This window comes from Emys orbicularis, chromosome 1 (assembly GCF_028017835.1).
Source record: "Emys orbicularis isolate rEmyOrb1 chromosome 1, rEmyOrb1.hap1, whole genome shotgun sequence".
NCBI classification, from domain to species: Eukaryota; Metazoa; Chordata; order Testudines; family Emydidae; genus Emys; species Emys orbicularis.
In genome coordinates, this window is record NC_088683.1 from 70,016,837 (window position 1) to 70,031,565 (window position 14,729).

General features: G+C 42.2%; 1 protein-coding gene across 1 annotated transcript in view; it reads right to left on the reverse strand.

The window, feature by feature from the left end:
* Positions 1-14,729, reverse strand: part of PTPRB (protein tyrosine phosphatase receptor type B) — an 87,141-nt gene that overhangs the window by 33,289 nt on the left and 39,123 nt on the right. The window contains exons 8-14 of the mRNA XM_065413720.1: positions 13,583-13,852; positions 10,285-10,545; positions 6,452-6,718; positions 5,104-5,367; positions 3,434-3,697; positions 2,525-2,788; positions 1,644-1,907 (exon numbers count right to left, since the gene is read on the reverse strand). Coding sequence (XP_065269792.1) covers positions 1,644-1,907; positions 2,525-2,788; positions 3,434-3,697; positions 5,104-5,367; positions 6,452-6,718; positions 10,285-10,545; positions 13,583-13,852 — 1,854 coding nt within the window. The remainder of the gene's footprint in view (positions 1-1,643; positions 1,908-2,524; positions 2,789-3,433; positions 3,698-5,103; positions 5,368-6,451; positions 6,719-10,284; positions 10,546-13,582; positions 13,853-14,729) is intronic.

The window sequence follows — 14,729 nt, forward strand, 5'->3', positions numbered from 1 at the left end:
ATTACATACATTAATTAAAAAAATTAAAATAAATACATTTGGGGAGAGTATAGAGTATGGAATGCAATGATGGAAGGCTGTCTAACCCATTAAATGATACAGTTTTATAGTTTTGTGAAATACGATGTAGCCTTCTCTCCACAAGCTCCCCTTGAAACCAGGAGAGACTGATTTAAAGTTTGAACACAAGGGGGAAGTTTCTCTGCCCCACTCTTTTCTCTCCAGCAGTGCAAAGAGAATGGAAATCATCTGCATGTCCCCAACTTTGAATTTCCTCTGCATGGGAGAGACCCCAGCAGGCAAAGAGCCAGCTCTAGGACAAACTCCCCACAACTCTGGTGGCTGGAGGGTGGAAGGGAGATGTAGGGGGTATGTTGTGCTCTGGCTACCCGCAGCTGGCAGACAGCCCCTTGGGAATGAATTAGAGAACAGTAATCAATACCCTGGAGACTCCTCCCCTCCCCCGTTCTCTACTTCACGGAGCATAAATTCACAAAGCAGACTCCAGCCCACAGCTATTCAATGTTGTTCTAACAGAAGCTGCATACTTGTTTATATAGTCATATCTAAGAAATAATATAAGATAATATGAAAGCTGGGGCCAAAGTAGTGACTAGGCTGCCTACTCTCCAATATTGTATTCTCACCCTCTTGTTATAGCTGTCATTGTTCATGGCTGAGACACTTAGAACTCATCCCTTGGCCTCAGGTTACATTCCTTTTTCTTCCAGTGTGTAAAGTAGCTAAAGCACACCAAGACCAAGGTGGGGTAGGGGTAGCGATGGAAAGAGGAGGTGTAGGGGGGTGGTTTCCAGAGAGTCATGGCACTTGGGACAGCAGAGAAAGGGATGGTCAGGGGAGGGTTATTTAAAAAAAAATTGAATGACCAGGAAGAGAGAATTTATTTAGCTTTAAACTACAAAGCGTGTGTGTGTGTGTGTGTGTGTGTGTGTGTGTGTGTGTGTGTGTGTGTGTGTGTGCGTGCACATGTGTGTAAATAGCTGAAAAATCATCACAGGTTTCAAAGGAACATAAACAAGTATTAAAATGCAAAGAAGCAACAAAACTGTCAAAATAATAGGCAAGACAGGCAAGATCTCAGCCAAGGGCTACTCCCCCTAAAAGCCCAGTCCCTAAGCAAAACACATGCACACACAAAAGAGGAAGAGGATTTAAATCATGATATTGAGTTGCATCTCTTCCCTACCTTATACAGGGTCTATATATTGTCTGGGAGGCCTTGATTATGCAGTGGGCTCTGCTAACACACACTTTATGTCTGTGTGGAGTCCCACTGGCTCCTCTGGGATTCCAGGCAGGCATAAGAGGCTGCATTAGCAGATCCCATGGCAGAGTTTGGACTGGAGGGCCCAGTCTCACAAACATTTACTCAAGTAAAGTTGCTCACATGAGAAGTCCCATTGACACCAATGTGACTATTCACACTAGCAAAATTACTACCATGTAGGTTTGCAGGATCAAGCCTTCAAGCCTTGTGACAGAGACCCATCTCCTTACACCTCCGAGTCTCCCCAGACACTGTGGGACACCATATAGACAAATAATAAAATACTGTTATAAAATAGTACTAATCTGATGGGAACGTATGACACTTTTTGCCCTTTTTCCATGAAGAAACATACTTGTACGTCCGAGAGCTGTTAAACTGTTGTGTAGGGTGCCGCTGTTAGACTGTACCACAACCCGGTACTGCTCCCCTGCTTCTAACTTGCTGAAGGTATGCTCGTAGACAGGCTTGGAGACAGTCTGGGAATCAAGCTGATAGTTTTGATGGAATAGTGTCACTGTGTAGGAATCAACATCTCCTCCTCCAGGAGTCCAGTTCACTTTCAGGCTGTTTGTCATCCCATTGGCTGAAATGTGAATGTTTTTGACAGCACTTGGAGCTGGGGAAAAAAAACAGAAAGACAGAAACCCCAGCTCAGAAATTTCCATTCCATTCAAATATTTCAAATACTGGTATGACTGTAGCTGCAGCAAATGGAATTCTGAAGTCTACATCAGGAATGAATACAAAAGGAAAAGAGACTATTGTATTTATGAGGGGCCTAATTTTGCAAATACGTACATGTATGTGTAACTTTACTCCTGTGAGTAGTCCCACTACTTGTGTGAGTGAAGCTGCAGATGTGTGTAAGTATTTGCAGGATTGTGCCCTAGCAATGTACAACACCGTACCTCTCTCTTTCTCTTTATTCATAAGAAGAATGATATCTTTCCAGAGACAATACAAAAAATAAAAGAATACTGTTGTAGTTGCTTTGTCTAGTTATCTTTATATTCTGCAGATAATATTACACAAGGATCTTTCTTCTGAGAATGTCAAAATTCTTTACAGATGTTAATGCATTAAACATCACAAAACCTGCTTGTAGTTATGTAATAATATACTTATTTTACAGATGGGTAAATTGGGGAGCTGACTGAGATGTTAAGTGATTTCACCAAGGTCACAAAAGCAAACAAGTGGCAGAACAGTGTTTTAAAAGCTGTTTTCTTTTACCTGTCAGTCCTTCTATGAAAGTGGCACGTTGTGTGTCTCCACTGATTGTCAAGACAAGAATTTTGTACAGGCGCCCTGGGGTTAAAGCTGTGAACCAATACTCCTCAATGGTGTTTCCAAGGAAAATGGGTGGAAAGACCTTCATATCATTGAAAAGTAGCTGAATCTCATACTTATCGACATCCCCCTCAGCCTTTGACCAGGTAACTTGCAGGTCTTCAGTGCTTCTGTTACTAAGAGTCAATTCCTTCACTGACTCCGGCACTGAAAACACAATAGAAAAGAATAGCAGATAAACTCTTCGGGTCATTATTATTCTGACCATTGCCAAGGAACATGACTTGAAATACCTCTTGTGATGTAAACCTTAGCATGCAAAATATTATTGAAACTAATGGAACCATCTTTTTGTTTTGTGTTTGTACAGAGCCTAGCACAATGGTTGGTCCATGACTAGGGCTTCTAAGAGCTACCACAATACGAAAAATAAAATAACAAATAAATGAATAAAAGCATGGATAACCCTCTTTCTGCACCTCCAGTCTGTCACATGAAAAACCCTTTTGAAAGAGGGAGATTCTATATGTGTTGTCATTGCTTTTTAAACATAAATAACGGGTTGACATGGCAAAACCATACAACTTCGATTTTAAATATGCTATATTTTATCTCAGAATTTACAACCCTAAACAAACATATGTTTTTTTTAAATTTTCTCCATGTCTTTAATTAGACATCCACTGTAACCTAGTTGCCTCCTTTGGTCTTTAAAGCAACACACGTTTGAAGAGCCAAGCTATCAGCAGCAGATGGTAAAACAAGATTACCTTTTTACCTGTGTACTGTAAATAAAAATGCCCTCACTCCAATCAGAACTCTCTCAGGATATTCTCCAAGGTATTTACTCACTTGTTCTGCCATTGATCCTTTTACTAGTCTCATATTTTCCACTCTGTGTGCTAACAGTGACACTGTATTGCCTCCCCGGGACCAGTTTAGTGAACACACATTCATTTTCATCCTTGGGGACTCTTTTTGTTTGGTTGAAGTCATTGTTGTTCTTGATGATCACTTTATAATTATCAAAATCTCCAGTGGCATGCAACCAGGACACCTTTAAATAGTCACTTCTTGCTGAATTGCTGACAGTAAGTCCCTGCACGCTTGAAGGTACTGGGGGGGCAAGAGGCGGGTAGGGGGGGAAGAACACAGGCAAAGAATTAGGGATTCTGAAACAATAAATGCGTCACACAGAATATCCCGAGAAAAGTAACAGAGCACAGGCACTGCCATACCAGATTAGCTCAGTGGTCAAGTATCAGATACTTCAGAGAGAAGTGCAAAAACCCTTGCAGCCAGCAGTTATTGAATAGCCTGCCCACTGGGAACATTTCTTCCTAACTCCCATTAATTAGGGCTTGGCTTATACTGTGAAACATGAGGGCTGATCCCTTAACAGTGGGGTTTGTTTGTTTGTTTTAATTCTTGCTATTGTAACTCTGGCTGTTCTTGTTATCCACATACAAGTCCAATCCTTTTTGGAATCCTGCTACACTCTTTGCTTTAATGCTATCATATAGCAATGAGTTTCATAGGCTAATCTGCAGTGTATGAAAGAGTATTTCCTTTTATTAGTGCTAAATTTGCTACCTTTCTATTTCACTGACTGTCCCCTTGTTGTTCTATTAAGAGAAAGGGGGTTATTTTGCATATCTCTATCTTGTCCCCCCCCTTATTCCTCTGCTCTCTCAGATAAACAGTCCTCATATTTTAAATTTCTCTTTAGATGGAAGTTTTTCCATACCTCAAATCATTTTTATCACCCATCTCTGGCTCCCCTCTATTCCTGTTATATCCTTTTTGAGATAGCATGTCCAGAAATAAAGGTGGGAGTTCACTTACATTATGGCATTATATTATTTCCAGTATCACTTTTCATTCCATTCTATTTGTATCTGAACATTTTATTAGCCTTTTTGGACCACTACCATACAGGATAGTACATGAAGGGCCAACTTACAGGGTCTGGGGAACAAAGTGCTTGAGTCAAAACTGTCATTTGATCTCAGCTCACCATGAGGGCTGCCAAATTTCGACTAGATTTTGCCCTTTCACAGAAGAAAAAGCTCCTTATCGCCTCACTTACTTTGGGGTCAAAATTACTGTCCTGGGGAAGAGAACAAATTATTCTAGCTAAGGATGGCCTTCCTATGCACTCACATTTTTTACTCCCAATCCTCCTTTGGTTATGATACAGTGAGGCTTTGGGCCAGATCCTCTTCGCATTGAAGTTAATTGAGGTTTTGTCACTGACTGCAATGTGAAGAAGATCAGGGGGTCTGATTCTCATTTATGCTAAGGCCACTTTACATTGTCAGTGTGGTGTAAAGTAGCCCTACAGTCATAAATGAAAAGCAGGCCCTAAACCTTAAGCACTGTAGTTTTAGAACTTGACCTTCCAATCCAGCTCCTGTTTTGGTTAGCCATTACTGCAAGCACAGATCATCGCAAAGGACTGAACATGGGAGATGTGTGTGACTGAATCCACACAGAGCCCCTTTTCTTTCTGTCCCCTTTACCTGTTCGTTCCTGGCTGAAGGAATGATTTTCATACTTCCCACTCTTTGTGGTTATCATCACATTGTAGAGCCTGCCGGCAACCAGGCTGCTGAAAGAACATTCACTGAGGGCTTTGGAAATGGTTAGAGTCTGAACCGTCTGGCTGTCATGAGAGAGTGTTACCAAATAACTATCCACATCTCCGGTAGCTGGCAGCCAGGAAACACTGAGGTAGTCGCTCCGTCCCGAATTATTCACCGTTACTCCGCTCACACTGGAAGGAACTGCGCAACAAAAGGAAAAAGCAGCAGAGCAGTTTTAAATAGCTTATTCCGATTGTTAAAGGCAGCAGGAATGTGTGGAATGTGACCAAGCAAAACAAAAAAGGTGAGGAGTCTTATTTAGTATTAGGAAGCCTTGCACTCCAAGTAAGTAGCAAACATCTGAGTTTCTGAGCAAAGACAGTGAAGTTATTGTCTATGGTGGTGAGGTCAAGGCTCTGATGGCACGTCTAATATCCTAGAGTGTTAGCTATCCTCCCAAAGTGCTATTCCTCACCAATAAAAATAACCACAAATCCCTTTATCATTTTGAGACCAATGCAAAGATTTATTTCTAATTATCAAGAGTTTTCTACCCCCTAGTGGCCAAAAATAGGTACAAAATTGATCTGGTTCTTTTCAGTGATGCAAGATGTGCCGGTGGGTTTGACCCTGCCAGAACTGGTGACATTTTAGGTAATGATCAGAACTATTCTGGAGTTAAATAACATTATTACGACAGATCCTTACTGGCACAAATTGGCATAACTCCATTGAAGTCCACTGCAGTTAAGCTGATTTACACCAGGGGAGGATCTGACCCATTTTCTGCCATGGTCACTATTAATTAGGAAACATTAAGAAACTTTTTCAGCTTCCCAACTTTTCAGTGCTATTTTCTCACTTGTTAGTTTTTCCATGATTTTACCTGAAAATATCAATAGTTGTTTTCATGAAAAACATTTTGGTCAAATCACAGAATGTTTGGGTTTTGCCAAATTCACAAAAAATGGTACAATTTTTTCCCACACAGCTCAATATCCAAGAAACTGCTGTTGTTCTTTATTGCTCATGAAAGATTCAGAATTCTATGGCTCCCATCACTGGAGTACCTAATAACCAACAAACATTTTTTGCTCACAACAGCCCTGTGAGGTTAGGGAACGGAGGCATGACCTGTGCAAGGCCACGCATGGGAGTCTGGCACAGAACCCAGATATTCCAAATCTTAGTCCACTGACTTAACCGAGACCATCCTTCCAAATGAGTTCAGCTTGTGGGAGTAGTTTACACAGATATGGTGGAACACTTCCTTCCACTTCCTTACCTGTCCTCCCTTCTGCAATCGTCTGTCTGGACAATATCCCTCCACTAACTGTGGTAACGACCACGGAATAGAGTCCTCCGGCTTTCAGGGAATGGAAATGGGATCTACTGGTCTCACTGGAAACACTCTCATTTTTAATGACAACATTTTCGTGAATCAGCAGCACTTGATACGACTCTACATCTCCCAGCGCCCTCGTCCAGTTGGTGAACAAACTGTTGGTTGCCCCCTGGTTTGTCACATGCAGGCTAGTCACCTGAGCTGGCACTATAATAGGAGAATGTCACAGTATAAGTAAACAGAAACAAACAAATCTCCCAAACAAACAGAGTTTAGTCACACTGAGGAAGTGCATCAAAAAAGCAGACTCAACAGGACTAAAAATAAACTAACGGTGGACTCCCAGACCTGCTTCCTGTCTGATGGACTGTGGTTTGTGGGAAACCATAAAGGCTTCCTGGTTTTAGCGCTATCCAGAAAGGTCTCCCAGGCTTTGCTTTCCTCGGTCAGCCGAAAATGAATCAAGAGAGGAGGGCTGGAAAGGATCTCATTTTATAAATGTCATTCAGATAAAAATAAATAACTTAGAAGTCATTTGTGTTTGTGAGGACTACTGAACTTGCACAGAGATCATCCCATTCCTAGCCAGTGGCAAACCAATTCCATGAACGCACAAGAACTAACTAAGGCAACACCTTTCACCACTTTAATTTTCTGAGTTACTGGGACATATAATCTTTCTAGTCTCTCTTGAATTTCTTTTCCTTCAGAAGAATTTCAGAGCACTGACTTTTCTAACATCTAATGATGGATTGAGGGGTAGCAAAATGTCACCTTTAAAATAAATAGGGGTGGGTGAACTTGTTCAGACAATAGAAAAAGGCTGCTGAACATTCAGCCCAAACGTTAACAAAACCCAATGAACCCCTTTTTAAGGTTTGACCAAGTTTGATTAAAGCATGGAAATAAAGTTACTCCTTTTTGAATGCTTTCACATTAGTGTTCAGTCATACTCAATCTTCCACAACCTAAAAACTGTTTAGCTTTGGAAAATTCAGATCCAAACTACACATTTTGCTTTATATCTAGCTCAGAGCCTATATACTATGGCATTGGTCATCATAAATATGACTAGGCATATTGATAAAACAGATCAGATTAGGTCAGATTATACAGTAGTCTGAATCAAAATCTTGAGTCCAGACAGGCTTGAACTATGGGAAAGTCTGGATCTGAATCTGAACTTCGCCTCTCAGGCCCATCTGTGCTCTGCAATGGCTCTGCCCGATTTTTGTGCGAAAGGCTCTTCTAGTGATATTTCAGCTTTTGAGAAGATGGCTGAATTTAATAAACTGTGTGCAGCACTTTTCATAGACTTCCATGAGGCCTTTGATTCAGGGCCTTGGGCACGTTTGGGGGTTTTGATGAGGCACCTCAGCCTCCCTGGAAAGATAGTGCTATTGACAGGGGAGCGCTATAGTGGCATGGAAAGCTGTGTTTGCGTCGGTGACAGACACATGGCATGGTTTCCTATTGCCAGGGGAGTTCTGGCATGGCTGAGTTCTGTCACCATCATTGTTCCATATCTGCACTGATTGGTTGATGGATAAGCTTGAAGAGGCAGCTGTCGGTGGCGTTGAGCTGTACACCATATTCTGCTTCGAGATCCTGAATACACCAACAACATTGTTGTGTTGGCTCAGTTTGGCGAATTGTTGCAGCTGGTGGGCGGTCTGGTCACGCAAGAAGCAGCACACATGGGTCTGGTTATTAATCCAGATAAAACTAAATCTCTGGCCATGACCATCAAGTGGCCTCCAACTCCAGATTACAACCAGCTCAGTGTTAACCTGTCCAGATGGGACATCGAGCAGGTGGCAACTGTCAAATATTTGGGTAGCCATCACAGACAGTGCTGGGGGATGCTGAAAAGATGTGGATATTCATATAGCAGCAGCTGTTGCCATGTTTCAAGCTCTTCAGTGCCTTCTGTAGGGTTGTAGTGAGTCCATCAGGCTTGTGACGATCTACAAAACCAAACTCTATTGTATGGAAGTGAAATGTGGGCACTGAGGAAGGCTGAGAAACACTAGATTGACATTTCAGTTCTCATCATCTTTGTCAGCTGCTTCATATTACGTAGCAGGACAACGTCAGAAATGCGGATATGCCCAGCAACCGCTTCCATCAGCACAGGTGCCATTTCAGCGGCTTTCTTGATATGGAGATATTATTAGAATGGAAGACCTGAATTCGGAAATGTGTGTACCAAGGATTGCTGCAACATGGCTGATGAGCACATGGACATCAAAAGCTTCGATGGCATGACGAGGCTGCCAGTGGTGTACATAAAGAGAATACACAACCAGACCACCTTAAGCAGCTTGTCAGAGCTAGGGGGGAGGGATAGCTCAGTGGTTTGAGCATTGACCTGCTAACCCCAGGGTTGTGAGTTCAATCTCAATCCTTGAGAGGGCCACTTAGGGATCTGGGGCAAAATCAGTACTTGGTCCTGATAGTGAAGGCAGAGGGCTGGACTCAATGACCTTTCAAGGTCCCTTCCAGTTCTAGGAAATAGGATATCTCCATTAATTTAATTTATTTAAATTTTTTTGCCAGGGGGTCACATCCCTTTGGGATTTGCCATGATGATGATGATGATGAATTATATTTTTGGACTGACTGGAAGTAGGAAATACTGGAGGACTTGTGAGAAAGCCTGTATCTGTGAGAGTCCCAGCTACAGTTGGCAAACCGAATAGGTTCTGGTAGTTGAGATAAGGTTCAGATAATCTGAGGTCTGGGACGCTCATCCAAACCTTGCGTCCAACCTTTTTGAGGTTTGCTCATTACAAGTTATAATTTAATGCCTAATGTGTATTACTCCTGCCTGATTTGCCCACACACATGGATTCACAATTAGTGCAGTGTGACTCTACACCCTTTCCTAGGAGAAGGGGCCTGACGCAGAAGGAAATTAAATCCTAGCCATTTAAATCACAAAATGGAATAATGGAGGCTGAAGTCAAGACTTCTACACCTTGGAAGGAAGGATAAAATTTTATTAAGCTTTATAAAAGGACATGCTCAGTCTTATGGGCCTACAATTAGACTAACTGCACTCACAGTATGTTTTTATCCTGTGCTATGCCAAAAGGAATTCCCATTTTTAAGGCAAGAATGCATCAGGCAGGCATACAAAGAAATAGGTTGGATTTAAACTTAGACACAGGCAGAAAAAAATAGCGCCTTGTGGTTTTTACAAAAGCACCACCCAACAGTCACTTCAATTTTGCTTGTGTTGCAGCCCTCATCCTGAGGAAAAGATGGAGTTTTTTTTTTAATCAAAAAGGCAGCAGGATTCAAAATATGTTTTGAAGGTCACCTCCATTTTGTGTCTGCCAACTTTGAAATGTCCCCCTTCAAACAATTCTTTCCCAACCCCCGCCCCCCAAAAGGTACATCTGTTGAGGAACAAATCGGGAAGCTGACGTTCTCTAAGATATTAATTGAAAACTGGACTTATTATCCTCATCCTATGTACATTTACCAGATATTACAGAAACTTTTCAGATACCAGTATCCATCAGGAACTACATATCCATCCTAGAAAGCCATGGAAAATGGCAGAAAAAGAGACTGGATGTTCTGAGATATATTGCAAGACACAAAAGAGATTTAGAAATGTAACATTTCTATTAAGAAAATGTACACAAGTTCAAGGGTGTTGATATCTGGGCACTACTTTAATATGATTCAGTACAAAGAAAGCAACAGGTCATTACTGCTGGTTAGCAGAAGTTGGGATTAGAAGTGGATTGATAGGGTGTTACCTGTTCTTCCCTCTACTGAAGTCCAGTTGCTTAAATCCCCACTAATGCTAGTGACTGTAGCTGTGTATTTCCGTCCAGGTACCAGATCACTGAAAGTATATTCTTTAGCTTCTTTCACAAGAGCCTTGTTTATGATGGTAAGATCCCTGTCTCCCAGTGAAACCACGTAACTGTCCCATTCTGCAACAGGGGTCATCCACATGACACTAAGCGAAGATTCATTAGCATGCTTTACCCGGAGCTGAAGAACAGGCTGTGGAGCTAAGGGAAGAACATGAGTATAGCAATGAGCAAAGGACTTTGCAATGGACACACATGCCACATCTTGACCGCACTGCTGTCAGGAGCTAGGCTAGCAATAAGAGAGTAACAGAAATTTTACTACCAATGGGAAATGGCTTTGCCTGAGGCTGGGGCACAAATCTCACAAAATATCTCTGTGATGGTCTGGGTAGCAGCAGATCTCTGACTAGAGGGTTAAGGGAACAGACTTTAGCAAGACATTATGATTACAGCCCCTGATTCAGCATGGGTGTAATTTTTAGCATCTGACTAGCCCTATTTAAGTTAATGAGACTACTCACATGCTTAATGCTAAGCAGCTGAATCAGGGGCTATAAACAGGGACATAAAACAATTATACTGGAAAACAGATTAGGGCAAATGTAGCTGTGACAAACAGTCATGTCAGTTACATGTCTGGGGCCACATTCTGTTTACTCTGCTGTACTTCTGGAGTAATTCTACTGAAGTTAATGGAGTGACTCTGAATTTATAGTGGTATATAAGAGCAGAATTTGGCCCTGAGTGTGTATTGGTAAATTGATGTGCGCGGGGAGGAGGGTGCTGGCAGGGCGGCCCGCATTGGGGCGCCAATGAGAGGGCTCCCAAACTGAGTGGCATTGCAATCCAGCATGCAGGGTTGCAGCACTACTGCTGAAATATGGCCTTGCAGCCCCTCCGTCAGAATGGAGGAGCTGCCGGGCCAAACCTGAGTGACCTGTGACCTCATGCGTGAGGTTGCAATGCCTGGAGCAGGCAGTTGGGACCAGCCCCGTGTGACAGAAGCTGAGCCACCTCTGTGGGGTAAGTGGAATTCAGGCTCGCTCTCCAAGCCCCCACTCCTCCTTGGGGCTTTCTCCTTAGTGGTAATTTATTTTGGAAGGATGGGGGAGGTGGCCTCAGCTTCAGATTTTGCCTCAGGTGCCCCAAAACCTCTGTGTGGCCCTAGGTGCTGGGCATTCATAACTGAATTTGAGCTTATGGGCCAGATTCTGGTCTCTGTTACTCTGAATTTATACCAGTGTTAATCCATTGACTTCAAAGGAGTTACTACAGGTTTGCACCAGAGAAAGAGAAATCAGCATCAGAATGCCTTTGACTTTAATTACTCTGGATTTACATCGGTGTGAGATCAGAATCTGGCTTGCTGAGTTAAATTGTTCAGAAAACGGTGGTGAATGCTAAATTAATATAACGTGCACTGATCTGGCATACCGTGGCTGTGCAAAATGAGTGCAGTTTATACACCCAGGAAGTGAAACATGAGGGTGTAGCAGGTAAAACACTCAATCAGGCACACCCTGCCTTATCTTACACCCTCCTGTTGATTGCTTTTCCTGTTACACCCTCCCTCATGCCCCTCTCAGTGTGTCAATTACATTTATTTTCAGGTACAGAGTAAAATCCTACCTATTACACATGAAACAAGTGTCAATTAAGACACATAAACCAAATTCTGATTTGACTTATTCCAGCGTGTGACTCCAGAGTAACACCATAAAACTCACCGCACTTACTCTGGATATGCATTGATGTAACAGAGTAGAATTGACCCATTGTATATGCTTGTTGGAGCACATAAACTGGAGGTGCAATCCTTACTCCTGAACCAGCCCTAGTTCAAATCAGTAATACTAGCTAGCTAGTAAGGGAAGTCAGCCCACACAGTGCACACACAAACATCCACTGCAGGAATGACAGTATCACACTCATTATAGGAATGTCGGATGTATCTCCAGGAGCATCAGTCAAAAGAAAGCAGCACTGAACTCTTAGAAACCTTGTATCAGGCCTTGGTTCTGATAGATGGGTAATGCCGCATCTGTTTCTGATGCAAGCTGCACACATTTGATTCCTAAGAGGGCCACTAACTAATCTATATATTTGCTACTACCATCTGTGGTGTGCAGAGGCTGGTGTTTTCTGTGCTATTTCTGTGTTCACACCCACCTGCTTTTTGTTTTCATCACATTCTCATGCAGCCTGCTGAGCTGGTGGACGCTTGCTTCTGGAGTGTTGTTCATTGCCCTTAGTTGCTTCCTTATAGTGAGCCACCTGCCCCTTTGTTTCTGTACCTAGCACACTTATCTGAGAAAGGACAGCTTCTGTGATGCAGGTGGATCTTGGGGCAGAGAAGAGGCTACTCTAAATTAAACCCATGAGACATCCTTAAAATTAGGCACCCTTTCATCATTTACACCACTATAGGATGCGTATAAGTGTATTTTGAAAATGAGGTACTCCTCTCTTCTTCAGCCTGATATGCCCTTAGACTATTCTGATCTCAGTTATACCAGTGCAAATGCAGATTATCTCCACTGATGTCAGTAGAGTTAGATTTATGGTGAACAAAGTCTGGCACATACTCTCACATACGGCCGTTTACACACCATAGGATGGCCCACTGTCTTAATGTGTACATCACTCAATTACATCTCATGGATCTGATTCTGCTTTCACGTGCAAGGTAAAACTGGAGTTACTTCCTGGAAGTCAATGGAGTTATCCCAGTGTAAAAGTGGTGTGAGATCCAGATCAGGTCTTTCATGCCTGAATGTATGCAAAACCAGTCCAAATCACTCTGCTTTACCACTTACCTCTTTTATTTGACCACCTGAAATTTGATGTGCAATTTATAACACTCTTCACACCACCACTGAATTTGGTCCCATCTCTTTTAAAGAGAAGAGTCACTATTTTAAATATTAAATTGTGGCTAATCAAAAGGATAGAACTCCTGAACAAAATCTGAATGAGGAATTCAGGATTTGGCCCAATAATAAATTAAGCAAACAAACGAATAATAAGAATCTAGGAATTTGCTCTTTCATTTACAGTTATTATGAAGATGACCACAAATGTTTTGAGTTAAAATAGTTATCTATGTTCATGTGAAAGCGTTTTCCTAGTGAATCAGTATAATACACACCACTTATTTTAATTTTTTTCTAGCTACCAAAAATAGCCAACTTGAAAGTTTGAAGTTTCATGCTATCAGTATAATGAGATTGCTGACCTGTTCTGCCTTTGCAGCGAGCCGTGTTCTGTAAGCCTCCACTCTCCACTATGACTGCCACCTCATATTGTCTTCCTGGGATGAGTCCTATATCCTGGATGACATATTCTCTTCTGTCTTTCTTTAATGTAGTGTTCAGCAGCACAGTGGAGAGGTTGAACAACACAATGTAGTATCTGTCCCAGTCTCCAGCAGGGGGCAGCCAGCTCACTGTCAGAGACCTCAGCCAACCACCACTGCTAGCTTTCAGCTCTGAAACTTTCTGAGGAACTGAAATACAGACACAGGTGAGTAATTTTGTGGTTTTTGGGGGGAAACATAACTGGACAGCAGTGAAACCTGGCTCACAGCTCAGACATTGCTGAAGTGCTTTGATCAGTTATAGTAACATCAAGGCCCAAATTTTTCACCTGTCAATGGGAATTAGATTTTTAAGAGTTTAAATCACTTTTGAAAATGAGATTTATGGTCCTAAGTCAGTTATGCATTGCAACACTGAACGCAGCAATGCCTAAATACCTTTAAAAATCTGGGCCAAAGTGCATTTTGACAAGGTGTAGTACTCATCTGAGAGAGAAATTTACCCTCTCCCACACAAAGAACTCACTGTTTGTCAGTTACTGACATCAGAAATTTTGAACCCTAAATCAGAGGTTAGCGAAAACCTTATGCATCTTCAGAATGAAACGTGCAGCATTTTAAGTTATTTTTCCTGCTGTTTTCTGTAGTTGTTTAACTCAAATGGACTCTATTAACAATTTTTGGATGTCCTGCAAGTACTCTTCACCCACTTGAAAACTTTTCCAATCTAAATTCTACCAATTGCCAAGAGGTGTAGGATGGAAGTAACGTGGACTCATGGTTAATAGTAGTGTGTGGGTGGGTGGGGAGAACTTTGGCAGACTTTTCAGTTTGATCAATCAGATAAGATGAAAAATACAACTAAAATAAATAAATAACCCAACACCACAAAGACTGCCATGTGCCTTAGGCCTTGGCTACACTGGCGCTGTACAGCGCTGCAACTTGCTGCGCTCAGGGGTGTGAAAATGCCCCACCCTGAGCGCAGCGAGTACAGAGCTGTAAAGCGCCAGTGTAATCAGAGCCTGCAGCACTGCACGCTCGCTGCTGCGGCAGCGCTGGGAAG